Raw genomic sequence first — 27,751 nt, forward strand, 5'->3', positions numbered from 1 at the left:
AGAGAGACAGGTGGACAGACAGTAACAGAGAGACAGATGGACGGACAGTCAGAAGTGTTGTAGGGTCTCTTTAATAGAAGCGGTTTCCATCATTTCTGAACATGAAACTGATTGTGAGGTCACAGAAACAACCAGAGCACATCAGTCTACAATACAGACTGGTCTATAGTCTATTCATTCATTCTCGGCTCTGACACCAGCTTGAAATACACTTCTTCATGTTACCATACTATAACTTCATTGATGACTTTACAAGGAATCTATATGTTAGGGGTCAAGGAAGGGTCAAGAGGAAGTGAAGGTTACTGTGAGAGAAAAGGGGCACCGAGTATATGACCCTGGTCAGCTGAGTAAGGTGAACAGGAGGTCACTGATACACATGGAGAAGAAGTCACCGGATAAAAGAGGAACTGCTGGCAGACGGCTCGAACGCCAACACACCGACGCAACATATAGGCAGTATTGGGCAACAGATGGCAGTTCTGAGAAGATGCACCCTGATCTCCTCTTGACATATAAAGGCATGTTTGATCATGTGTAAAATGTGCTTGCAGCGGAGGCATCCAGTGGGGGGAATAAACTTGGTTCGAGTTTTTTCTAGTCGTCCGTTTGAGTTTTTACTCTGTTCAGAACCTAACAATACATTTAATAACAGTAAAATGTCTTTACAAATACCCCCCCCCCTTCTTAAAACTCACCTAACATGTTGTGCAGTACACACACCTCTCCCCATCACTGTATACACTCAGCGCAGACTATTCCCGTAAGATCAACAACAAAAAATGCATAAATAAAATGTCAAATTGAAAATAAAAAGTCATAAATATACAGTTCTGATTGTAATGATGGCTTTTCTACTGAGCTGGCTGGCTGGCGAAATGAACACAAGGTTAGGTAGACAACATCTCTGAGGAGTGGATATGGAACAATGAAAACAGAAAGGTCAGTGCGGTAACTGTAGTTATTGGTCATGTTTCTGTAACATACAGTATCATCAGTCATACAAACAACATTTTACATCAACATAACTAAAAATCACATCTATACAATAAAAACATTTAGCATGATTCAGAAATTCCCCCCAAAATAATCACACACAATGTGTGTGTGTGTGTCAGCTCTCTGTGGACGTCATCATGTCCTCTGTTCCCTTCAGGATGAGAGGAGCTCCCCTGGTCTTCTCCACCAGCTCCACATCACGATTCTCAGACGTCTGGAGAGGGATGGAGAGGCAGGATGAAGGGGATTAGGTGGAGGACGAGGAGAGAAGGAATGAAAGGAGAAAGAGAGGGAGTTAGTAAGGTTCAGCGATCGGAGAGAGGGAGAGAGAGACAGATGAAGAAAGAGAGAAATACAGTGTGGTGTCTTTCACAGAGTTAGGTGTTCAGTAGCGTCATCTCTGCTTCTCTCTCTCCATGACCAGCACAGCAATAAACTGGATCACAGCACGTACAGATATCATCCCTGCTTCTCTCTCTGACAAGCACAGCAATAAACTGGATCACAGCACGTACAGATATCATCCCTGCTTCTCTCTCTGACAAGCACAGCAATAAACTGGATCACAGCACGTACAGATATCATCCCTGCTTCTCTCTCTGACAAGCACAGCAATAAGCTGGATCACAGAGCGTACAGATATCATCCCTGCTTCTCTCTCTGACAAGCACAGCAATAAGCTGGATCACAGAGCGTACAGATATCATACCTGCTTTTATCTCTGACAAGCACAGCAATAAACTGGATCACAGCGCGTACAGATATCATACCTGCTTCTCTCCATGACTAGCACAGCAATAAACTTGATCACAGCGCATACAGATAGGAGACACAATACAACCAAGCTATAACCTAAATAAAACCCAACTATAACCCACAACCTATTTATTTAGCCATTTCTGTGGGTGGCAGGTAGCCAAGAGGTTAAGCGTGTTGGGCCAGTAACCGAAATGGTTGCTAGTTTGAATCCCCGAGACTACTAGGTGAAGAATCTGTCAACGTGCCCTTGAGCAAGGCACTTTGACCCTAACTGCTCCTGTAAATGGCTCTGGATAAGAGCGTCTGCTAATTGACTAATATGTTTAGCTTCTAGTTTGTGTCCTTATTCTCGTTCCTAGCAGCATCATAAAAGACAGACATGATCAAGCGATGGCCGCACCCAGCTGCACGATGCCGCCAGGCATAACCAAGCGATCAGGCAGACAGACACAGATAAGGAATGTATTCATTTTTCTGGCTTTATTTTCCGATGTTTTGGTACAAAAATAAAACTAAAAAACAGTAACAGATTTTTTTAAATGAAAGAGAAAAAAAACTGTTTCTCTGTTAAATGGAGTATTATTACATTTTTTGCAATTTTTTAAAATATGTTTTCATACGTGCTTATGAAAATAATGCATATTAACAGGCATATTTATAAAAAAAAATCTAAATATTTCGAATATTCATAACCAGCATTTCCCTTTTATAGTTTCTCAGGTATGAACATTTTCCCTTTTCAGAGATGATTTCAGCCAGTAATGGTGAGAGTTGGGGTCCGTCCCAATAATCTCCTTTCTCCTGAAGGGTGCACTCGTTCATGACATTCCACACATCTGACAGCATTGGATTGGTGGAGGCATGGGCTAGAGGGAGTTCCCACCATATTTCTAATACCAGTCATTTCCTTTCAAATCAGTGAAGGGAAGTGAACGAGTGCACACTTTGGGAGGAAGAAGAGACAATTGGGACGTGGCCCAGGAGTGTAGAAGAGGACTTGCTTTCACTTAACCACTGGGGGGCGCTAATGTATATCACACTTTTTTGTGTGTGTGTGTGTGTGTGTGTGTGTGTGTGTGTGTGTGTGTGTGTGTGTGTGTGTGTGTGTGTGTGTGTGTGTGTGTGTGTGTGTGTGTGTGTGTGTGTGTGTGTGTGTGTGTGTGTTTGTTTGTGTGTGTGTGTGTGTGTGTGTGTGTGTGTGTGTGTGTGTGTGTGTGTGTGTGTGTGTGTGTGTGTGTGTGTGTGTGTGTGTGTGTGTGTGTGTGTGTGTGTGTGAAGAATTACAGTCCGTGTCATGGGTGGGGTAAGTACGAGGGGAACATATTTCACTGTCACCAGAGTTAGTGCAGAATAGCGTGCGACACTGAAATGTTTCCCCTCCCTCCTGTATTGTGCCGTTTGTTCGTTCTCCATTAGTGACATCACTGACAGGATGTGTAAACGTTTAACTGGTGTTTGTGTGGGGTACTGTAAACACACACAGAGAGCAACGACACAGTGATGAGTCAGCCGTGTGTTTGTTTGTTTGTGTGTGTGTGTGTGTATGTATACACACATGCCATAGCTACAGGTCACAGGAAGCATGACAAATAGTCAGACCCGTTTTAACCACTTTAACATCTGGTTTACATCCCACCAGGCTGTCCAGGGTGACAGACAACCTTCCAACAACGTTATAGAGACATTGTCACTATATAGAAAGTCTGTATGGAATGTCGATACAGGTGGCAGTCAGCCTTCCAACAACGTTATAGAGACATTGTCAGTACTCAGAAAGTCTGTATGGAAAAGAGTTGCATCAGAGTCCAGTATGGACCCAGGTGAAGACCAAAACATTCACTGCAGGGGCTGGCCTTACTCAACCGGACTCATTCAAGTCTTGGCGTTGCAGAACGTCTCTTTCTCTCTAGACACACAGATTGGGACAGTGCATCTGCATTAGAAGCTGCCCAGCACCATGTTAACAGAGTAGAAATCAGCCCCATCCCTCTCAATCCACTCACAACATTATGTTTGATCAGGTCTCTTTTTCCAAACAGCACGTAGACTGCCCCCACATCTAGTTTCTAATAACACGCAGTCCCTTCTCCAAACAGTACATCTACCGTTAGTTTCCAAACAATAACATCTGCATGATTAACTATTCATATGGTTCTATATTGATTAGAACAGAGACTGATATGGCTGGTATGTTACAGTGTACAATACAAGCTAGCGCAACATACAGTATTATAACAACGAGCCTACAAACACTCAAACACGGCATATTCTCTGTTTGCTTGTAAAGGGAGCGGGAGATACCTCGTCAGCTGTACAACTGAATGCCTCCAACCGAATGCGTCTTCCGCATTTAACCCAACCCCTCTGAATCAGGAGGTGGTTGTCGTCGAGGCCTGGTTGTTGTAGGGCTATTTTGTGACATTGTTATGGTAGTTGTTGCACTGTAATTCTGTCGTTGTAGGCGTTTTAGTGGTATTGTGTAACGTTGTCGTTATTGTAGGTGTTGTTGTTGTATTGTGTTACGTTGTACTTATTTTAAGTGTTGTCATGGTATTTTGTTATGTTGACGTTATTGTAGGTGTTGTCGTGGTATTGTGTTACATTGTCGTTGTTGTAGGTGTTGCCATGGTATTGTGTTACATTGTCATTGTTGTAGGTGTTGCCATGGTATTGTGTTACGTTGTACTTATTTTAAGTGTTGTCATGGTATTTTGTTGACGTTATTGTAGGTGTTGTCGTGGCATTGTGTTACATTGTCGTTGTTGTAGGTGTTGCCATGGTATTTTGTTACGTGGTAGTAGTCATTTTTGTGGTCTTTTGTCCATTGTAGTTATTTTTTAAATGTTTTGTTAAGTTGTAGTGGTTTATAGTGGTGTGTCAGTGCATGGGGGTTGCTATGGTATAGTTTGGAGGCCATAACGTTGTTGTTACGGTGTAGTTGATGTCATTGTGACCGTGTAGCTACGTTGTTGTCACAGGACTGTTAGCTAGTCGTCTGAGTGGGCATGGTATTGAACGTTGCTATAGCACCCTGTCAATGTTGACATTTTTACGGTGTAACTGCTTGTTACGTCGTCATCGTACGTCTGTCACCTATATATGTCAACGGTCCTCGTCTAATCGTCTGTGTCCGAGTGGTCGCCGTGGGGACTTATATGATTGTTGTCGTCGTTGTGGTTGTCGTGGTGATTGTTGCCGTTGCTCTCAGAGAGTACCTCTTGCTCCAGGGTGTTGCAGCGCATGCCGGACAGCGTGTCTCTGTGGCCGGCGCCGCCGCGGCGACACAGGCAGCAGAGGATCCTCTTGAAGGTCTGTAACATGTCCGTGTCTCTGAAGCTGTAGATGATGGGGTTGACCAGGGAGTTACACTCAGCCAGGACCAGACAGTACTTCTCATAACGCAGCACCTGGCACGATTCACAGCCCAGACCATCCAACATCAACAACACCAGGCCCGGGGTCCAGCAGATCACAAAACAACCTGGAGGAAAGGGGGGGAGGGGAGGGGGAGGAGAGAGAGAGAGAGAGGAAGGGGAGGAGAGGAGGGAGAGGAGAGGGGGAGGAGGGGGGGGGGGGGGGAAGGAGAGAGAGGAGGGGAGAGAGAGACAAATGTAAAAATTCAGCTGGTCAGTGAATAGTGTACAGACAGAGTCAGTATCCACTGTCAGTGTGTGACTTGGGGTTGGTCGGACAGATCTGATTTCATTATGATAATATTAAATTACACAATTTTACGCCTCAGGAATTCATACTGTACACACACACACACACACACACACACACACACACACACACACACACACACACACAGTGACAGAGAGGGAAGGGGAGGTTGAAATGGAGGAGTGTTTTTGTGTCGAGGTGGTTTAACTATGCTGTTCCCTGTCAGGACATGCACAGACATTCCTCGCTCACATTTTTGTTTACCTATCCTTGTGGCGACCAAACAATTGATTCCCATTCAAAATCCTATTTTCCCTAACATATAACCCTAAACCTAACCCCGAAGCCTGAATTAGCTTTTTTCCTTGTGAGGACCGGCGAAATGTCCCCAATTGTCTGAATGTTCTTTGTTTTACCATCCTCTGAGGACTTCTGGTATCCACTAAAACCCAAAACACACACAGCCTCGATCACTCACACTTGCCATGCCAGAAAGAGAGACAACCAGAAATTCAAGGATTCCGTATGAGCCTATATGTGAGAAACAGAGACGTCAAATTCCTTCTCGAGGAATTTAATCAGAAGTTAAAAATGCTGGAGCAGAAGCTTGGAAGAGGGAGAGAAGCAGGAAAGAGGAGAAGGAAGGAAGGAAGGAGGAAGGGAGGGAGAGAGTGAGGGATGTGGGGGGGAAGTAGAGTGTCTGGTTAAACGAGTTAGGACAAGCCAGAGAGGTGCCTGAATGCCAGAGAGAGAGAGAGAGTGTGTGTGTATATGTATATACAGTTGAAGTCAGAAGTTTACATACACTTAGGTTGGAGTCATTAAAACTTGTTTTTCAACCACTCCACAAATTTCTTGTTAACAAACTATAGTTTTGGCAAGTCTGTTAGGATATCTACTTTGTACATGACAAGTAATTTTTCCAACAATTGTTTACAGACAGATTATTTCACTTATAATTCTCTGTATCACAATTCCAGTGGGTCAGAAGTTTACATACACTAGTTGACTGTGCCTTTAAACAGCTTCCAGTAAATGATGTCATGGCTTTAGAAGCTTCTGATAGGCTAATTGAAATAATTTGAGTCAATCCACTATACCTGTGGATGTATTTCAAGGCTTACCTTCAAACTCAGTGCCTCTTTGCTTGACATCATGGGAAAATCAAAATAAATCAGCCAAGACCTAAAAAAAAAATATCGTAGACCTCCACAAGTCTGGTTCATCCTTGGGAGCAATTTACAAATGCCTCATCTGTGCAAACAATAGTACGCAAGTATAAACACCATGGGACCACGCAGCCGTCATACCGCTCAGGAAGGAGATGCGTTCTGTCTCCTAGAGATGAACGTACTTTGGTGCCAAAAGTGCAAATCAATCCCAGAACAACAGCAAAGGACCTTGTGAAGATGCTGGAGGAAACAGGTACAAAAGTATCTATATCCACAGTAAAACGAGTCCTATATCGACACAACCTGAAAGGCCGCTCCGCAAGGAAGAAGCCACTGCTCCAAAACCGCCATAAAAAAGCCAGACTAGGGTTTGCAACTGCACATGGGGACAAAGATCATACTTTTTGGAGAAATGACCTCTGGTCTGATGAAACATAAATAGAACTGTTTGGCCATAATGACCATTGTTGTGTTTGGAGGAAAAAGGGGGAGGCTTGCAAGCCGAAGAACACCATCCCAACCGTGAAACACGGGGGTGGCAGCATCATGTTGTGGGGGTGCTTTGCTGCAGGAGGGACTGGTGCACTTCACAAAATAGATGGCGTCATGAGGTTGGAAAATTATGGGGATATATTGAAGCAACATCTCGAGACATCAGTCAGGAAGTTAAAGCTTGGTCGCAAATGGGTCTTCCAAATGGACAATGACCCCAAGCATACTTCCAAAGTTGTGGCAAAATGGCTTAAGGACAACAAAGTCAAGGTATTTGAGTGGCCATCACAAAGCCCTGACCTCAATCCTATAGAAAATGTGTGGGCAGAACTGAAAAAGCGTGTGTGAGCAAGGAGGCCTACAAACCTGACTCAGTTACACCAGCTCTGTCAGGAGGAATGGGCCAAAATTCACCCAACTTATTGTGGGAAGCTTGTGGAAGGCTACCCACTGGCTCCAGGTCATCTATAAGTCTTTGCTAGGTAAAGCCCCGCCTTTTCTCAGCTCACTGGTCACCATAGCAGCACCCACCCGTAGTACGCGCTCCAGCAAGTATATTTCACTGGTCACCCCCAAAGCCAATTCCTCCTTCGGTCGCCTTTCCTTCCAGTTCTCTGCTGTCAATGACTGGAACGAACTGCAAAAATCACTGAAGCTGGAGACTCATATCTCCCCCTCTAACTTTAAGCACCAGCTGTCAGAGCAGTTCACAGATCACTGCATACAGCCCATCCAACTACCTCATTTCCATACTGTTATTTATTTTTTTGCTCCTTTGCACACCAGTACTTCTACTTGCACATTCATATTCTGCACAATTATCACTCCAGTGTTTACTTACTAAATTGTAATTATTTCGCCACTATGTCCTATTTATTGCCTACCTTCCTTATCTTATCTCATTTACACACACTGTATATAGACTTTTCTATTGTGTTAATGACTGTATGTTTCTTATTCCATGTGTAACTCCGTGTTGTTGTTTGTGTCGCACTGCTTTGCTTTATCTTGGCCAGGTTGCAGTTGTAAATGAGAACTTGTTCTCAACTGGCCTACCCGGTTAAATAAAGGTGAAATTAAAAAAAAGAAGAAAAAAAAGTGAGCCAAGTTAAACCATTTAAAGGCAATGCTACCAAATACTAATTGAGTGTATGTAAACTTCTGTGATGTGATGAAAGTAATAAAAGCTGAAATAAATCATTCTCTCTACTATTATTCTGACATTTCACATTCTTAAAATAAAGTGGTGATCCTAACTGACCTAACACAGGGAATTTTTACTAGGATTAAATTTCAGGAATTGTGAAAAACTGAGTTTAAATGTATTTGGCTAAGGTGTATGTACATTTCCGACTTCAACTGTGTGTGTGTGTGTGTGTGTGTGTGTGTGTGTGTGTGTGTGTGTGTGTGTGTGTGTGTGTGTGTGTGTGTGTGTGTGTGTGTGTGTGTGTGCCCCCCGTCCCTCCTCACCCAGGATCATAGACACAGTCTTCATCAGGTTGAACACAGTCTCCTTGTGTCGTATCTGGCTGGTGTGCTGAGACATCCTCTGGCTCTTGTGTCTGACGTACACAAAGATCCTGGTGTAGGCAGCCACCATGAGAGAGAAGGTGAACAGGTTGAGCACAGCCCAGAACACCAGGTAGGAGCGTTGGTACATGGGGGCCATGGTGGAGCAGTTGTCCAGGTCACACACACAGTGCCAGCCCATGGTGGGAACCAGGCCCATGAAGATGGCTAGGCCCCAGATAGCGGCGATGAGCAGCACCACGCGGCGGTTGGTCATCTTACTGTGGAGCTGAGACGATATATACTTTATTAGTCCATAACAGATGGAAATGTTCCTACTGCTTTCTCCCGACCACTCTGATATACCTCTACTGTAATATCAACACACACACACACACACCTGCATGGTGAAGATGGTCTGGTGGCGCTCCAAGGCGATGGCCAGGAGGTTCAACACCGATGCTGTCAGACTGGAGTCGATCAGGGTCTGGAGGGAGGAATAATTCATCTATACTTGAAGGGTTTTAACGTATTGATGGAGATAGGACAGTTGAGAGGAGACAGGAAAGGTAGGAGAGATGGAGAGTCAGAAGACCAGAGGGTGGATTACAACCCACGCTGACTGGTAAACTTGGCTGTACAGTCGTGGCCAAAAGTTTTGAGAATGACACAAATATTAATTTCCAAAGTGTGCTGCTTCAGTGTCTTTAGATTTTTTTGTCAAATGTTACTATGGAATAATGATTTATAATTACAAGCATTTCATAAGTGTCAAAGGCTTTTATTGACAATTACATGAAGTTGATGCAAAGAGTCAATATTTGCAGTGTTGGCCCTTCTTTTTCAAGACCTCTGCAATCCGCCCTGGCATGCTGTCAATTAACTTCTGGGCCACATCCTGACTGATGGCAGGATGAATTCTTGGAGTTTGTCAGAATTTGTGGGTTTTTGTTTGTCCACCGCCTCTTGAGGATTGACCACAAGTTCTCAATGGGATTAAGGTCTGGGGAGTTTCCTGGCTATGGACCCAAAATATCAATGTTTTGCTCCCCGAGCCACTTAGTTATCACTTTTGCCTTATGGCAAGGTGCTCCATCATGCTGGAAAAGGCATTGTTCGTCACTAAACTGTTCCTGGATGGTTGGGAGAAGTTGCTCTCGGAGGATGTGTTGGTACCATTCTTTATTCATGGCTGTGTTCTTAGGCAAAATTGTGAGTGAGCACACTCCTTTGGCTGAGAAGCAACCCCACACATGAATGGTCTCAGGATGCTTTACTGTTGGCATGACACAGGACTGATGGTAGCGCTCACCTTGTCTTCTCCGGACAAGCTTTTTTCCGGATGCCCCAAACAATCGGAAAGGGGATTCATCAGAGAAAATGACTTTACCCCAGTCCTCAGCAGTCTAATCCCTGTACCTTCTGCAGAAAATCAGTCTGTCCCTGATGTTTTTCCTGGAGAGAAGTGGCTTCTTTGCTGCCCTTCTTGACACCAGACCATCCTCCAAAAGTCTTCGCCTCACTGTGCGTGCAGATGCACTCACACCTGCATGCTGCCATTCCTGCAGCTGAATCAACTTTAGGAGACGGTCCTGGCGCTTGCTGAACTTTCTTGGGCGCCCTGAAGCCTTCTTCACAACAATTGAACTGCTCTCCTTGAAGTTCTTGATGATCCGATAAATGGTTGATTTAGATGCAATCTTACTGGCATAAATATCCTTGCCTGTGAAGCCCCTTTTGTGCAAAGCAATGATGACGGCATGTGTTTCCTTGCAGGTAACCATGGTTGACAGAGGAAGAACAATGATTCCAAGCACCACCCTCCTTTTGAAGCTTCCAGTCTGTTATTCGAACTCAATCAGCATGACAGAGGGATCTCCAGCCTTGTCCTCGTCAACACTCACACCTGTGTTAACGAGAGAATCACTGACATGATGTCAGCTGGTCATTTTGTGGCAGGGCTGAAATGCAGTGGAAATGTTTTTTGGGGATTCAGTTCATTTGCATGGCAAAGAGGGACTTCGCAATTAATTGCAATTCATCTGATCACTCTTCATAACATTCTGGAGTGTATGCAAATTGCCATCATACAAACTGAGGCAGCAGACTTGGTGAAAATTCATATTTGTGTCATTCTCAAAACTTTTGGCAATGACTGTACATGTGTGCCGGGTGAACCCGGCACTAACTGCTGGACCACAGCGGCCACAAGGGTCCTTTTTTCAACTATGTGGGCCTTTTGCTCATAATAACCCAGTAAGCATAAATCACACAAACCTACAGTACTTTGACAGGAAAAGTTTTCCCAGTTTGACAGAAAAAAATGTGGATTAATCGATTCATGGGCCCTAGCAAGCATCAACTCAGGGACGGACCAGGATCAGAAATCAGCCCAGGCTTTTCTGACATGCCGGCCCATTTTTTCCTCAAGGACCTCATCACTAGCTAAATAATGCTAATTATGTGGAAAAGAAACTGCCCTTTGGCCAGTCCATTTCTGCATCAACTAATCCTATGGGAAGAACTTGTCTTGTGCTCCTGGCTTACTGGCCATTGGTTCTTGGGACAGATTGAGGGTCCAGGGTTAGTTAGGGTGTGTGTTGGACTCTCCTACCTGGCGTACAAACCACTGGTTCTTGGACAGCTTGATGGTCCAGGGCCCAGTGTGGAACATCAGGTGCAGGTAGGCAATACCTGAGAACAGGTCTGCTGCCGCCAGGTTGCCTAGGGGATAGTAGACAAGAACATTAGTAGGGTTGCTAAGGGGGTAATATTACTGGTAACTTTCTAAAATGAACCAGTAAACTCCTGGATTTTAGGGAATTTCCACAAATATAAAGAATATGACATAAATATGACAAAATGTTTTGAAAGTATAATTTACCAAAGATTTTGTAGATTTAAAAATGACCAAAACTTCTGAAAATTCTGGTAAGTTTGGTAAATGAGTGGGAGCAGCTGCTAATTGACAGACACACACACCCTACCTAGCAGATAGTAGATAGGGAAGTGGAATCGTCGGTTGATGAAGATGGCCACCATGACCAGGATGTTGGCCAGGATGACGATGACAGACACACCCATGCCCAGGCTCACCACCACGTAGTCCCGAGGACGCCAGTGGGCGCTGATGTTCTTGCCACTATGTTCGTAAAAGAACTGCACTGTACGGTTGTAGTAGCACCCGGGGATGTCATCTGTCAACTTGTCCATCTTGACCAATCAGAGGGGGTGGATGGGGTGGAGCGTAGAGTGGGCAGGAGTTAAGTGGAGTGAGGGGGACCAATTGGATTGTCCGGACGGATGAGTGGTGGCGGGGGTTGGAGTGGATGGGACTCGCCCTATTGGTGGGTTGGGGGTGGTCTCGCCATGAGGGGTGGGAGGGAAAGGATGGCGTCCAGTTTGATTGACGTCTATCTCCTCCAATCGTGTGTGGGCTGAGACGTTTTCCCTTCTCTTTGGTCTGTTGGGGGAAAGAGAAGTAGAATATTTAACAACATAGTTGAAGACACACACACACACTCTATTTTAATTATGACTAGCGTTAGGAGTTTGTCCTTTGGAGCCTTCAACTCGGGTCTATAGACTTTCCTTTAGAGCCTTCAACTAGGGTCTAGAGACTTCCCTTCAGAGCCTTCAACTACGGTCTAGAGACTTTCCTTTAGAGCCTTTAACTCGGGTCTATAGACTTTCCGTTAGAGCCTTCAACTAGGGTCTAGAGACTTTCCTTCAGAGCCTTCAACTAGGGTCTAGAGATGTTCCTGGTCCTGAGGCTAACACTGATGAAACACCTTCCCTGTAACAAACATCTCTACAGCAGGTTGTTCTGGTCCTGAGGTTAACACTGATGAAACATCCTCCTGTAACAAACATCCCTACAGCAGGTTGCTCTGGTCCTGAGGCTAACACTGATGAAACATCCTCCTGTAACAAACATCTCTACAGCAGGTTGCTCTGGTCCTGAGGTTAACACTGATGAAACACCTTCCCTGTAACAAACATCTCTACAGCAGGTTGTTCTGGTCCTGAGGTTAACACTGATGAAACATCCTCCTGTAACAAACATCCCTACAGCAGGTTGTTCTGGTACTGAGGCTAACACTGATGAAACACCTTCCCTGTAACAAACATCTCTACAGCAGGTTGCTCTGGTCCTGAGGTTAACACTGATGAAACACCTTCCCTGTAACAAACATCCCTACAGCAGGTTGCTCTGGTCCTGAGGCTAACACTGATGAAACACCTTCCTGTAACAAACATCTCTACAGCAGGTTGCTCTGGTCCTGAGGCTAACACTGATGAAACACCTTCCCTGTAACAAACATCTCTACAGCAGGTTGCTCTGGTCCTGAGGTTAACACTGATGAAACATCCTCCTGTAACAAACATCCCTACAGCAGGTTGCTCTGGTACTGAGGCTAACACTGATGAAACACCTTCCCTGTAACAAACATCTCTACAGCAGGTTGCTCTGGTCCTGAGGCTAACACTGATGAAACATCCTCCCTGTAACAAACATCTCTACAGCAGGTTGTTCTGGTCCTGAGGTTAACACTGATGAAACATCCTCCTGTAACAAACATCCCTACAGCAGGTTGCTCTGGTCCTGAGGCTAACACTGATGAAACACCTTCCCTGTAACAAACATCTCTACAGCAGGTTGTTCTGGTCCTGAGGCTAACACTGATGAAACATCCTCCCTGTAACAAACATCTCTACAGCAGGTTGCTCTGGTCCTGAGGCTAACACTGATGAAACACCTTCCCTGTAACAAACATCTCTACAGCAGGTTGTTCTGGTCCTGAGGTTAACACTGATGAAACACCTTCCCTGTAACAAACATCCCTACAGCAGGTTGCTCTGGTCCTGAGGCTAACACTGATGAAACACCTTCCCTGTAACAAACATCTCTACAGCAGGTTGTTCTGGTCCTGAGGTTAACACTGATGAAACATCCTCCCTGTAACAAACATCTCTACAGCAGGTTGTTCTGGTCCTGAGGTTAACACTGATGAAACATCCTCCTGTAACAAACATCCCTACAGCAGGTTGCTCTGGTCCTGAGGCTAACACTGATGAAACATCCTCCCTGTAACAAACATCCCTACAGCAGGTTGCTCTGGTACTGAGGCTAACACTGATGAAACACCTTCCTGTAACAAACATCCCTACAGCAGGTTGTTCTGGTCCTGAGGCTAACACTGATGAAACACCTTCCTGTAACAAACATCCCTACAGCAGGTTGTTCTGGTACTGAGGCTAACACTGATGAAACATCCTCCCTGTAACAAACATCTCTACAGCAGGTTGTTCTGGTCCTGAGGTTAACACTGATGAAACACCTTCCCTGTAACAAACATCTCTACAGCAGGTTGCTCTGGTCCTGAGGTTAACACTGATGAAACACCTTCCCTGTAACAAACATCTCTACAGCAGGTTGCTCTGGTCCTGAGGTTAACACTGATGAAACATCCTCCTGTAACAAACATCCATACAGCAGGTTGTTCTGGTCCTGAGGTTAACACTGATGAACCAGCATCCCTACTGCAGTGTTGACTGTAAACAAGGCTTCCTGCTGGGGTTTAGATAACACCAACATTCCTTCTACCTCAGTGTATGATCTGTGTAGTCTTTACTGAACCAGGGGAGTTATTACCGATGTAGTGATGTCTTGATTCTAGCAGGTTAGTGGACTGAAGATAGTGATTTACAGTAACCTAACTAGTCTCTCTCGACCTCCCTCCCTCCCTGGGCTCTACTCTCCTCCTAACAAAAGAAACAACAGAGCAGCTTTCTGGAGCAGAGAGACACACCTCACAATTACAGAATCCAGCAATGTAACCTAATCTCAATCCAAACACACAGCAACACACACACACACACAGACAGCCTCAGTGCCCCACTCTACGACTGTGAGACAGAGGGAGAGAGAGGGAAACAGAAAGAGATTGAAAGCGGAAGAGGGGAAACGAGAGAGGGAAGATTAAATGTATACAGGAGAGGAATGGAAGAGACTGAAAGGGAAAGAAAACATGAAGGATTGGGGGGGGGAGAGAGAGGTGTTAAATAGCTGAGTTGGAGTCAGAAACAGAGGAATGCAGAGGGAGTGTTTGTGGTGTGTGAGTGTGTACTAAGAGATGGTCATCTGGCCTCGAAGTCCCTCCCACCAGTCTCCCTATCTGACCGCTAAACAGAATGGAAGTACAGCTCTCCCTCTCTAAAGCACCAGATATCTAAACCACGACCACCAGCTAACCTTCTCCTGACATAATCATCCGGACTTTAAGTAGCAGACATCTTAATCCACAGCCACTCAGAGTAGTGTCTGCACTTTGCAGAAGAGCACTTAAAATGGGAGGCCCCAGAGGAAATCAAACACATGACCCTGGCATTGCGAGAACCATGCTCTACCAACTGAACCATACAGGACCTCTACCCTGATCTGACTGTCCAACTGAACCATACAGGACCACTACCCTGATCTGACTGTCTAACTGAACCATACAGGACCTCTACCCTGATCTGACTGTCTAACTGAACCATACAGGACCTCTACCCTGATCTGACTGTCTAACTGAACCATACAGGACCTCTACCCTGATCTGACTGTCTAACTGAACCATACAGGACCTCTACCCTGATCTGACTGTCTAACTGAACCATACAGGTCCACTACCCTGATCTGACTGTCTAACTGGACCATACAGGACCTCTACCCTGATCTGACTGTCTAACTGAACCATACAGGACCTCTACCCTGATCTGACTGTCTAACTGGACCATACAGGACCTCTACCCTGATCTGACTGTCTAACTGAACCATACAGGACCTCTACCCTGATCTGACTGTCTAACTGAACCATACAGGACCTCCACCCTGATCTGACTGTCTAACTGAACCATACAGGACCTCTACCCTGATCTGACTGTCTAACTGAACCATACAGGACCTCTACCCTGATCTGACTGTCTAACTGAACCATACAGGACCTCTACCCTGATCTGACTGTCTAACTGAACCACTACCCTGATCTGACTGTCTAACTGAACCATACAGGACCTCTACCCTGATCTGACTGTCTAACTGAACCACTACCCTGATCTGACTGTCTAACTGAACCATACAGGACCTCTACCCTGATCTGACTGTCTAACTGAACCATACAGGACCTCCACCCTGATCTGACTGTCTAAGTGAACCATACAGGACCTCTACCCTGATCTGACTGTCTAACTGAACCATACAGGACCTCTACCCTGATCTGACTGTCTAACTGAACCATACAGGACCTCTACCCTGATCTGACTGTCTAACTGGACCACTACCCTGATCTGACTGTCTAACTGGACCATACAGGACCTCCACCCTGATCTGACTGTCTAACTGAACAATACAGGTCCTCTACCCTGATCTGACTGTCTAACACTCACAGCAGAATAAACAGCTGTAGGACTACTAAGTGCTTATACGTTCTGACAATCTGTTTTGTGTCACTGTGTGTACCACAATGAGCATGGAGTAAATAAAGAAAATTCTCTGGTTTTCTGAAGAGGTCAGACAAGATTGTAGCCAAGCATGGACAATCTCAAGGCTACAAGTCCATAGCCAGAGACCTTGATGTTCCTGTTTCCACCGTACATAATGTTATCAAGAAGTTTAAGGCCATGCCACTGTAGTCAACCTCCCAGGACGTGGCTGCAAGAGAACACTTGATGGAAGATTGCAGCGACGGATTGTTTGAAAAGTGGAGAAAGCACCTCGATCAACTGCAACAGAGATTCAAGCTGACCTTCAAACACACAAGGTACGACAGTTTAAACTCTGTCCATCCGTCTCCAACTCAATGAAAGGGGGTTATATGGTAGGAGACCCAGCAGGATCCCACTGCTGAGAGAGAGACATCAGAATTGGCCAACACACATCCGAACATTTCAAAATCCTTCTGGGAGAATGTCCTGTGAACAGATCAGACCAAATTAGAGATTTTTGGTAAAGCACACCATCTCTAAGTGTACAGCCTTCAAAGACAAGAACCTTCCCTACAGTCAAACATTGAGGAGGTTCAGTGACGTTTTGGGGTTGCTTTGCTCCCTCTGGCACTAGACACTAGCTCATATCCTGCTTAGGGTCTCCTTCAGAATAAGATGCAGCTTTGATATCCCACTCATGAGTATCCCTGTATCCATGAATAAACAGAATATTCCTAATTTAAATATATGGGTTAAATGGAATAGTAACTGAAATATGGACACTGGACTGGCCTATAACCTGCAGCGGAATTATGCATTCCTTGCAGTGAAATGAAACAAAATGTTAATGTCGTCTCGGGAACAGGAGTGTAGAAATGATTTCTTTCTTTCAGCATCTCTTGAGGAAATGTGAATGTAATGTGTTATCCTTATCACTGTTATGCCAGCAGACAGTATTTCAACCACAATATATGCACCCAAGACCAACTGAAGTCTTAGCTGGAGACAAAACAGTTTCAGATACCTAGATATCGGGTAGGATTACCTCACAGATCCATCCATCTATCTAGGTATCTGGTAGAATTGCCTCACAGCTCCATCCATCCATCTAGGTATCTGGTAGAATTACCTCACAGCTCCATCTATCTAGGTATCTGGTAGAATTACCTCACAGCTCCATCAATCTATCTAGGTATCTGGTAGAATTACCTCACAGCTCCATCAATCTATCTAGGTATCTGGTAGAATTACCTCACAGCTCCATCAATCTATCTAGATATCTGGTAGAATTACCTCACAGCTCCATCAATCTATCTAGGTATCTGGTAGAATTACCTCACAGATCCATCAATCTATCTAGATATCTGGTAGAATTACCTCACAGCTCCATCTATCTATCTAGGTATCTGGTAGAATTACTGCACAGCTCCATCCATCTATCTAGATATCTGGTAGAAGTACCTCACAGCTCCATCTATCTAGGTATCTGGTAGCAGTACATCATAGCTCCATCTATCTAGATATCTGGTAGCAGTACATCACAGCTCCATCTATCTAGGTATCTGGTAGAAGTACATCACAGCTCCATCTATCAAGATATCTGGTAGAATTACCTCACAGCTCCATCTATCTAGGTATCTGGTAGAAGTACATCATAGCTCCATCTATCTAGATATCTGGTAGCAGTACATCATAGCTCCATCTATGTAGATATCTGGTAACAGTACCCCCCAGGACAGTGTGTACACAGTTCAAATGAAACATGGATTTATAAACTCAGCAAAAAAAATAAATGCAGTTGACAGTGAGAGGACATTTATTTTTTAATAAACACAGTGGTGTCTGACATTATTTACACCCTTGATTAGGAGAAATAAATCACAAATACTGAGCTATATTGTATGTGAAAAATAATGCTTAATTTTGTTTAACAAGTAATACATTTTTTCTGAAAAAGGTAGGGGTCAAAATTATTGACACCCCTAAAGACTCATAAATATAGTAGTCAAAAGTTTAGTATTTGGTCCCATATTTCTTGCATGCAATTACTACAGTGTGTGACTCTACAAACTTGTTGGATGCATTTGCAGTTCGTTTTGGTTGTGTTTCAGATTATTTTGTGCCCAAAATAAATGAGTAGTAAATAATGTATTGTGTCATTTTGGAGTCACTTTATTGTAAATAAGAAGAGAATATGTAACTAAACACTTTACATTTTAGTCATTTAACAGACGCTCTAATCCAGGGCGACTTACAGTTAGTGCATTCATTAAGATTGCTAGGTGGGACAACCACATTTCACAGGAAGTACATCCCTCAGTAAAGTCAGAGAGCTAGTAAGGGGGGGGGGGGGGGTGCGCTGCGGGATTATTTAAGATACTCTTTGAAGAGGAATGTTTTCAGATGTTTTGGGAAGAGGGGCAGGGACTCTGCTGTCCTAGCTTCAGGGGGAGGCTGGTTCCATCATTGGGGAACCAGGAGAGAGAAGAGCTTGAACTGAGCTGAGCGGGAGCTGCCCTCCCGTAGGGGTGGGAGGACCAAGAGACCAGAGGTGGCAGAACGGAGTACTCAGGTTGGGGTGTAGAGTTTCAGCAGAGCCTGAAGGTAGGGAAGGCCACTTCCTCTTGCTGCTCCGTAGGTAAGTACCATGGCCTTTTAGCATCCACACTTCTAAATTAATGTGGATCCAGTGATACAATATGTATATTTAATTGATTTTAAAGTCAGGCTATAACACAACAAAATGTGGATAAAGTCAAGGGATGTGAATACTTTCTGAAGGCTCTGTACATACCAAACATAGGCTCTAGTAAGGGGACTCCTAGTCTTCACCCTGTAGCTTAGATTGTCACTGGTAATTTCACTTCCCTTACATGCTTTTAACGTGTTCCCATTGTGACTCCTGGTGCGTTACACTACAGGCCTAGTATGTTTTAGTTGTAAAAGACAATTATTGTTATTAGATGCCTTATTCTTATCATATTTTTTCATTCCAGACCAATATCCCTGAGATAAATATAGTATATAATGTTATGATAGCATGACTTTTTGTTGCATATTGTTTTTTTTTACCTTATTCGTTCAGTAAAGGTATTGTTTTACTAATATGACAATACTAGTGTATGTCCCTTCTCTGCAAGGCTTTGGAAAACCTCCCTGGTCAATGTGGTTCAATCGGTGTTTGAAATTCACTGCTCGACTGAGGGACCTTACAGATAATTCAACGTGTGGGGTACAGAGATGAGGTAGTCATTCAAAAATCATGTTAAACACTATTGTTGCACCCTGAGTCCATGCAACTTATGTGACTTGTGTTGGAAACTAACTAATTGAGTTGAGGATGTTTTAGTATGTTTATAATCATATAACAAAGGGGGCCTGTCTCTGAGACAGAATGTTTCCATAAGGGTGAGATAGGAGTCATACAGTATGTTAGAGCCAATTGATTGTAAACTACTGCCATGTAACACTGTCTTATAGCTTCACCGTTTTATATCCATATATATGTTATAACTTCACTGTTTAATATCATTATATTATCTCAGTGTTATAGCTTCACTGTTTAATATCATTATATTATCTCAGTGTTATAGCTTCACTGTTAAATATCATATTATCTCAGTGTTATAGCTTCACTGTTTAACATCATTATATTATCAGTGTTATAGCTTCACTGTTTAATATCATTATATTATCTCAGTGTTATAGCTCCACTGTTTAATATCATTATATTATCTCAGTGTTATAGCTCCACTGTTCTATATCCTTATATTCTCTCAATATGTGACTGCGGCAGGCTGCTAGAACGTATACTCCCTAGTGTCAAGGCTTCTCCTGACTGATAAGAAGACAGGAAGGTGGGTGGAGGAGAACCAAAGGTTCTGGACTCAAGCTGGGACAATAACACCACCTGTCTAGCAACCGAGATTAATTATACATCCTAGACTCAGGAGGGGGAGGGCTTATCTGAGTAGAGGGTACAAACAGAGGTTATAAATATATGCGCGTACAATCCCTGGTTTGAATGCAGGCTGTATCACATCCGGCCATGATTGGGAGTCCCATAGGGCGGCGCACAATTGGCCCAGTGTCGTCCGGGTTTGGCCGGGGTAGGCCGGGTAGGCACGAGAGTGTTTTTTCTTGACTGATTACCATTTGATTGATGTGTATTGGATGTCATATCATTTTAAAGGGATGTTTCTCAGCTTTCAAAATATGTATCATACTTTCATATATGGTTTGACACCAGTAAAGTATTCTCATTAAGATACGCAGAGATCATGGTCTCAGAAAATTCAGGAATTCCAAAACTCTCCTGCCGATGATGCAACAATGCCAATACCCAGTTAGCTGGTGTTCTAAAGCCTAGTGTTTCATTCCCCTTTAACTGAGAGTGACAAACAGAGAGCTGGCAGTTAAAAATGGGCCATGCTAAAACACCTACATCCTGTAGCTTACCACACGCACAATAATATTATTGTGCGTGTGTGTGTGTGTGTGTGTGTGTGTGTGTGGTACACTGTTCTGTTGCCTTACAAACCAAAGAAGGCTACCAAGCCAACACAGTCAGTTGTAAGAAACTATGGCCCCAAGACCAAATTCTGAAATTTACAGTCAGTTGTTCTTCCATATAGACTGTGTTGTTTTGTTCAGACTGTGGTAACATGTTAAAGAGTGTGACATCACCAGAACAGGCTCAGTGGCTGTTATAAAAGTCTAGAGTCATGATCCAGGGGTCATCCATGTGTAGGTTGGTGCTGGGAGGGGGTACTAAAGAGTGTGTATGTGTCTCTCAGAGAGAAGGGAAGTGAGGAGGTGACATGATTTCTCTGTACTCAGAGGAAGAGAGATCTTCGATCTTTAACTCTTAAAAGTCTAAGCCATTGGGGGGGAGAAACACATTGAATAACACATTAATTAAATGGCAAAGAAAACAGTCCAAATAAAAATCAGAATGAATAAGGTTCTGAGGTGTCTGTCCTTATATCTAGTAGATAGAAGATAAGGAAATCTGGTTTGTTTTCACACGTTTTTGCACACATATTTCACTTTTTTTTAGGGAAGGCACAAAACTACCTTCATACTTCGCAATTTTTTAATATTTTTTAACTGGTACCGGTTACCTTCAGACGAGTTCTGTGAACGGAGAACACAATCGTGTTCGTGAGAGCCATCTTTCCATAGAGTGGTCATAATAGTTTGTAGGTAAAACCATTCGGATTAGTGATGCACCTATATGACATTTTTGTCCGATACCCGATATTTATCCTTGCCAAAAAAAACGGTAATGATACCGATAACTGATATTTAAAAATGTTGCGGCCTTTTAAGCATTCTAGTACAGTTAAATCGTTAACACACACACACACATGGACGCAGCGGTCTAAGGCACTGCATCTCAGTGCAAGAGGCATCCCTACAGTCCCTGGTTCGAATCTAAGTTGTATCACATCCAGCCGTGATTGGGATTGCCATAGGGCGGCGCACAATTGGCTCAGCGTCGTCCGGGCCGTCATTGTAAATAAGAATTTGTTCTTAACTGACTTGACTAGTTAAATAAAGGTTACACACGCCACACATTTACGTATGTTCCCATTACCAGTAAAACATAACCAAAACCTATTTCTTTCACTTACTTGCTGTGCTGTTTCATTGTTCATTTGTTCAGTCGTTTCATTCTCAACCAGGATTTCTATGGAACTCCGTTTGGGTCTTTGCGTGTCAAAAAAGATACGTCAAATTAGACTATCTGACGTGTTGACCAATCAGGACCTGAATATGACTGCACTTCAAATAATAATTTAACCTGTTAGGGCTAGGGGGCAGTATTTACATGGCCGGATAAAAAACGTACCCGATTTAATCTGGTTATTACTACTGCCCAGAAACTAGAATATGCATATAATTATTGGCTTTGGATAGAAAACACCCTAAAGTTTCTAAAACTGTTTGAATGGTGTCTGTGAGTATAACAGAACTCATATGGCAGGCAAAAACCTGAGAAGATTCCAAACAGGAAGTGCCCTCTCTGACCATTCCTTGGGCTTCTTGGGTCTGTTTAGTGAAAACTTAGGATCTTTGCTGTAACGTGACACTTCCTACAGCTCCCATAGGCTCTCAGAAGGCGGGAAAAAGCTGAATGATGTAATTCCAGCCCCTGGCTGAAAAACATTAGCGCCTTTGGTAAGTGGTCTATCAGAGGACCATCAGACTGAGGCGCGTGCACGGGGCGACCTCATGTTTTTATTTTCTCTCTCTTTGAGCTAAAACACAGATTCCCGGTCGGAATATAATCGCTTTTTTACGAGAAAAATGGCATAAAAATGGATTTTAAACAGCGGTTGACATGCTTCGAAGTACGGTAATGGAATATTTAGATTTTTTTTGTCACGAAACGCGTCGGGCGCGTCACCCTTCTTTACCCTTTCGGATAGTGTCTTGAACGCACGAACAAAACGCCGCTATTTGGATATAACTATGGATTATTTTGAACCAAACCAACATTTGTTATTGAAGTAGAAGTCCTGGGAGTGCATTCTGACGAAGAACAGCAAAGGTAATAACATTTTTCTTATAGTAAATCTGACTTTGGTGAGGGCTAAACTTGCTGGGTGTCTAAATAGCTAGCCCTGTGATGCCGGGCTATCTACTTAGGATATTGCAAAATGTGCTTTCACCGAAAAGCTATTTTAAAAATCGGACATAGCGAGTGCATAGAGGAGTTCTGTATCTATAATTCTTAAAATAATTGTTATGTTTTTTGTGAACGTTTATCGTGAGTAATTTAGTAAATTCACCGGAAGTTTGCGGGGGGTATGCTAGTTCTGAACGTCACATGCTAATGTAAAAAGCTGGTTTTTGATATAAATATGAACTTTATTGAACAAAACATGCATGTATTGTATAACATAATGTCCTAGAAGTGTCATCTGATGAAGATCATCAAAGGTTAGTGCTGCATTTAGCTGTGGTTTAGTTTTTTGTGACATTATATGCTAGCTTGAAAAATGGGTGTCTGATTATTTCTGGCTGGGTACTCTGCTGACATAATCTAATGTTTTGCTTTCGTTGTAAAGCCTTTTTGAAATCGGACAGTGTGGTTAGATAAAGGAGAGTCTTGTCTTTAAAATGGTGTAAAATAGTCATATGTTTGAAAAATTGAAGTTTTCGGATTTTCGAGGAGTTTGTATTTCGCGCCACGCCCATCATTGGATATTGGAGCAGGTGTTCCGCTAGCGGAACGTCTAGATGTAATTAAGTAGCTGGCTAGCTATTTATTTTCATGAACTGCAGTTCAATTTCAATTGGCAAACAACAAGTTGCAACCTAGCTAATACTTACACAAAGATTCCTAAATCATTGCTAAGAATAATGAAAATGACTGCAATTTTTACTGGTCATTGTTTTCAGGCTGGTTGTATTGGTGCTAGCTAGGTACCAAGCTAAAGCTAGCTACCCTAGAAGTTGCAGTCGTACAAATTATGCTTTATTACCAAAGCGGTATTGTAAACATCGTTCGTGGCCAGTGTTTGCTTGTTTTCAGACTTTTTTGTATAGCTTTGACAGTGCTACTGTATCTTTTCTGGCACGCAAAGACCCACACGGCGTTCTATAGTATGTATGTCGAAAAGCTAATAGCAGTGACGCTATTACTGTGTAACTCCGGTAGGGCAACATCTGAAAAATAGCGCACTTGTTAGTGTGTACCGGTGCTCGACCAGTCGGCGAAAGCCGACATCACCCACAACAGAGAACGGTTGATTGTCAAGGGCAATGAATTCCATTATCTTGGCTTTAATGGATTTCGCCTTTGAGTTGTCTCGCTGAAATGTTCTTACTCTTTCAAATGCCTCCTCGACTTATTGACTGCTCGAGCCACACAGCAGCCATTGTGGGCTAGGTTAGGAATGCTGCGTTGCAGAGTAGCGCAACATTTTACGTGGCATTATTACGTCATGTACCTACTTTGTACAGGTATGCACAGTAGCTTTGACATAGGTTTCTAACATCGGGCGTTAAACTAGACATCGGGCCGATACCAATGTTGCCGTTTTTAGCTAATATCGTCCAATTCCGATATGTTCACCGATATAATGAAACGTTTTCGTGAGAAGACCGGTTTTCAGTATATCTCAATGTCTGACAAACAATGCTGTAGCTCAGCCACCTTCCACCACAGATGCAGAAGTGAGACGTCGGCGGATGTTGTGATTTGAGACGCATCCAATGCAACAAAACATATATTTCTAGATTAAATTGACAGATTCTGATGGGGATGACCGGTGTGTCAATCGACTCCAGGGAGTTAAACAGATTCTGAGAGGTGTGCGTGTGTACGTGTGTGTGTGCGTGTGAGATTAAGAAAGAGGAAGTGTGTGTCTCATATATCAGAACTCTAAACACTGAGCTGTCTGATTTATACTTCCTGTTATGCCAGAGTGTGTGTGTGTGCGCGCGTACTGGGAAGAATCAGTAAACACTAGTTTGAATGCAAGCAGGTCATTACAGATGGAGACACACCCTTTGCGGTAGCCTCATCCCTTCTTCCCTCTCTCTCTCCTTTCTTCCCTCTCTTCGTGTTTCTTAAAGGAAAAGTGATTTTTTTTTTTACAACCAAATCTAAAAACAAATATGTAAATGGAATGTTCTAGAAGTATCCAACCTGTATTTGGTTGTATTCCCCGTAGTGTGACTCGAGCCGTCTCGCCTACACAGCTGTTCCATTCACCGTGTAGACTGCTGCTACATGTAACTCCCAAAATAAAGGAAACACCAGCATAAAGTGTGTTAATAGGGCATTGGGCCACCAGAACAGCTTCACTGCGCCTTGGCATACATTCTACAAGTGTCTGGAATTTCCTGTATGGAAGTAACCCGTGCTTCAGTTTCAATATACTTTCTACCCCTCTTTTACTAAAGTGCGCCCTTTATTTTGGCAGTTACCTGTAGAATGGACGGAGAGGTATCGCTGGAGGCACATCAAAATGGAATACAGCGTTGTGGTCAAAGTTCACAATGACACGATGTCATGTGTAGTTATAACTCTGTTATATTAGTCTACATTCTACTGTCCAGTCTGTCTAGTTATAACTCTGCTATATTAGTCTACATTCTACTGTCCAGTCTGTCTAGTTATAACTCTGTTATATTAGTCTACATTCTACTGTCCAGTCTGTCTAGTTATAACTCTGTTATATTAGTCTACATTCTACTGTCCAGTCTGTCTAGTTATAACTCTGTTATATTAGTCTACATTCTACTGTCCAGTCTGTCTAGTTATAACTCTGTTATATTAGTCTACATTCTACTGTCCAGTCTGTCTAGTAATAACTCTGTTATTTTGTATTAGCCTGGGTTAAACTGATTACCACATAGTCAGTCCACCCAGAGAAACCAATGTAGGGTCAGTTCAGCTCTCCCTAGTCCTGTAGCCTTTAACATTGAGTCAGTATAATACAGCAATCCTGTCTGTGTGTGTGTGTGTGTGTGTGTGTGTGTGTGAGTCAGATGGGCCCCCTATATGCGGCTCCTTGCAGCGAGCCTCTTCTATTCTTGTCATACAACTACACACACACACAACTCCCCCTCTCTCCTCCTTCTGCGTTATCAGTCGAGATGTTGTTTCGTTCCAATCTTACCGAGAATTAAGAGCAGTTTCATCCGCAAGCGGAAAGTCATTTTCTAGTTTCCAAACAAACCCCCCACCTTATCTTTCTATTACATCAGAAGGCTGGCCACAAGAATGACTTGACGTGAGAGAGATGTTGACTGTTTTCTGAGAAACAAAAGGTGTTTTCTTTGTTCACATCTCCAACCGTGGGCTAAAAGTGGGCCCACCACTAGTTGACTTCCAGGATGCAGGTCTAGTTTACTTCTGTCTCCCTGTTCCTCACTTTACACTGTCACTATTCAGATCCTCTTATTTACACAGACAAAACCCCATCTCTTGACATTTAGTTAACTTCTTTTTGTGATATGTTAAAGTGATAGGAGGTAAAGAACATGGTACATATTGACCCAGCTGGAGACCCTCTGTATCTGTCCCTCACCTGTCTCCGTGTCTGCCAGTCTCTCACCTTCTGCCTCAGCCTCTGCCTGTCTCTCACCTTCTGCCTCAGTCTCTGCCTGTCTCTCACCTTCTGCCTCAGTCTCTGCCTGTCTCTCACCTTCTGCCTCAGCCTCTGCCTGTCTCTCACCTTCTGCCTCAGCCTCTGCCTGTCTCTCACCTTCTGCCTCAGCCTCTGCCTGTCTCTCACCTTCTGCCTCAGCCTCAGCCTGTCTCTCACCTTCTGCCTCAGCCTCAGCCTGTCTCTCACCTTCTGCCTCAGCCTCTGCCTGTCTCTCACCTTCTGCCTCAGCCTCTGCCTGTCTCTCACCTTCTGCCTCAGCCTCTGCCTGTCTCTCACCTTCTGCCTCAGCCTCTGCCTTACTCTCACCTTCTGCCTCAGCCTCTGCCTTACTCTCACCTTCTGCCTCAGCCTGTCTCTCACCTTCTGCCTCAGCCTCAGCCTGTCTCTCACCTTCTGCCTCAGCCTCTGCCTGTCTCTCACCTTCTGCCTCAGCCTCTGCCTGTCTCTCACCTTCTGCCTCAGCCTCTGCCTGTCTCACCTTCTGCCTCAGCCTCTGCCTGTCTCACCTTCTGCCTCAGTCTCTGCCTGTCTCACCTTCTGCCTCAGTCTCTGCCTGTGTGCAAGTGGATGTGTTTGAGTTGTCTCCCCCCCTCTCACACACACCTTTACAACGATAGGCTACCAAAGAGATATGAGCAATCAACAGTCTATCTGTGGTGAGCTCTGTGTAGATCTACAGGGGGCAAAGCAGTGCTGGACAGGGCAATCACCGTGGAGGAGCCGCCCGGCGCGCGGGGGGGGGGGGGGGGGGGGGGCAATAAAAACAACCTATAACACCGTGAGGTTAACTCTGACCACATAAAATCTATATATTTTACAGCCTATATCCGGGAAACAAGCACAAACACTACATGCACAGGTCAACTCTTGCATCCGTGCAGTTAACACGGAATGTCACGCGAAACAGCGGTGGAACCGCGAGCCAGCCAGCGAGACACAGCAAAACCGAGAATATTTAACAAAGGTTATTAACAGGGTTTTTTTCCGTAAGGAAAAACTCCACAACCATTATCCAAAAGTGCTGAGAATGCACAATGTTCTTTTACGACTTGTTTTTACGAGTTTATCAAGTTAAACCAGTCATTAAGGCCTATAACGTAGCCTAAATTAAGCTTTTCGCATGTAGCCTATCCGAGTTTAGCTTTCACTCACTAAACAATGAAAATGTGCTTTCGTTAAAACTAAAATCATATCAAAATATCAAATTCCTTACCTTAGTCTTGCCTTAGCTTCTATCCCTTCATATCCGCTTCCAGAAACGAGTTTAGTCTTTGTTTAATCCATAAATTTGTTTTAAAATTACAATCCAAATTTGACTTTCGAGTGACTTTGGTCGTTTGGCTGCAGTTTACCTGTGCGCGGTAGAGAAAGGGTGCGGCGGAGCTTGTCTCTGTCAGAATGTGGCTTGGACAACCTGGGAGCCCAACGTACCCGCCTCTACTGCTCCCCGGTTGGATACTGGAACGGAAAGACAACCAATGAGAGGAGAAGAAAGGATGATTGACAGCGTAAATACAGTGTTTGGCGAAGGCAGAGTTTTTACCCCCATGCTGGGCT

The 27,751-nt window shown here is 43.8% G+C and overlaps 1 protein-coding gene across 3 annotated transcripts; it reads right to left on the reverse strand.

Moving 5' to 3' along the window:
* Positions 1 to 55: 55 nt before the first annotated feature.
* Positions 56 to 27,604, reverse strand: LOC106592905 (lysophosphatidic acid receptor 2). 3 transcript variants are annotated; one of them, XM_045710066.2, is made up of 7 exons: positions 27,408 to 27,604; positions 11,582 to 12,057; positions 11,209 to 11,318; positions 8,995 to 9,081; positions 8,556 to 8,883; positions 4,974 to 5,239; positions 56 to 1,213 (listed from the first exon to the last, which is right to left on the reverse strand). In XM_045710066.2, exons 2-7 carry the CDS (start codon positions 11,805 to 11,807, stop codon positions 1,115 to 1,117), a joined length of 1,116 nt encoding a protein of 371 aa, XP_045566022.1. In that variant the 5' UTR covers positions 11,808 to 12,057; positions 27,408 to 27,604; the 3' UTR covers positions 56 to 1,114. The 3 variants fall into 3 exon arrangements, with proteins under 3 accessions (XP_045566022.1, XP_082823425.1, XP_045566024.1); XM_082967299.1 differs by lacking the exon at positions 27,408 to 27,604 and adding an exon at positions 24,727 to 24,865; XM_045710068.2 differs by lacking the exon at positions 56 to 1,213 and adding an exon at positions 2,217 to 3,664.
* Between the last annotated feature and the right edge of the window lie 147 nt (positions 27,605 to 27,751).

The sequence above is a fragment of the Salmo salar genome, chromosome 02, assembly GCF_965601325.2.
Source record: "Salmo salar chromosome 02, fSalSal1, whole genome shotgun sequence".
Classification (NCBI taxonomy): Eukaryota; Metazoa; Chordata; class Actinopteri; order Salmoniformes; family Salmonidae; genus Salmo; species Salmo salar.

Excerpts from the sequence above, each read along its gene's own strand:
- LOC106592905 (XM_045710066.2), bottom strand. The coding sequence starts at position 11,807 with ATGGACAAGTTGACAGATGACATCCCCGGGTGCTACTACAACCGTACA. Across the intron at positions 9,082-11,208 it reads ACCAGTGGTTTGTACGCCAG|ACCCTGATCGACTCCAGTCT; the intron begins GTAGGAGAGTCC and ends TCCTCCCTCCAG. Across the intron at positions 1,214-4,973 it reads GCAACACCCTGGAGCAAGAG|ACGTCTGAGAATCGTGATGT; the intron begins GTACTCTCTGAG and ends ATCCCTCTCCAG.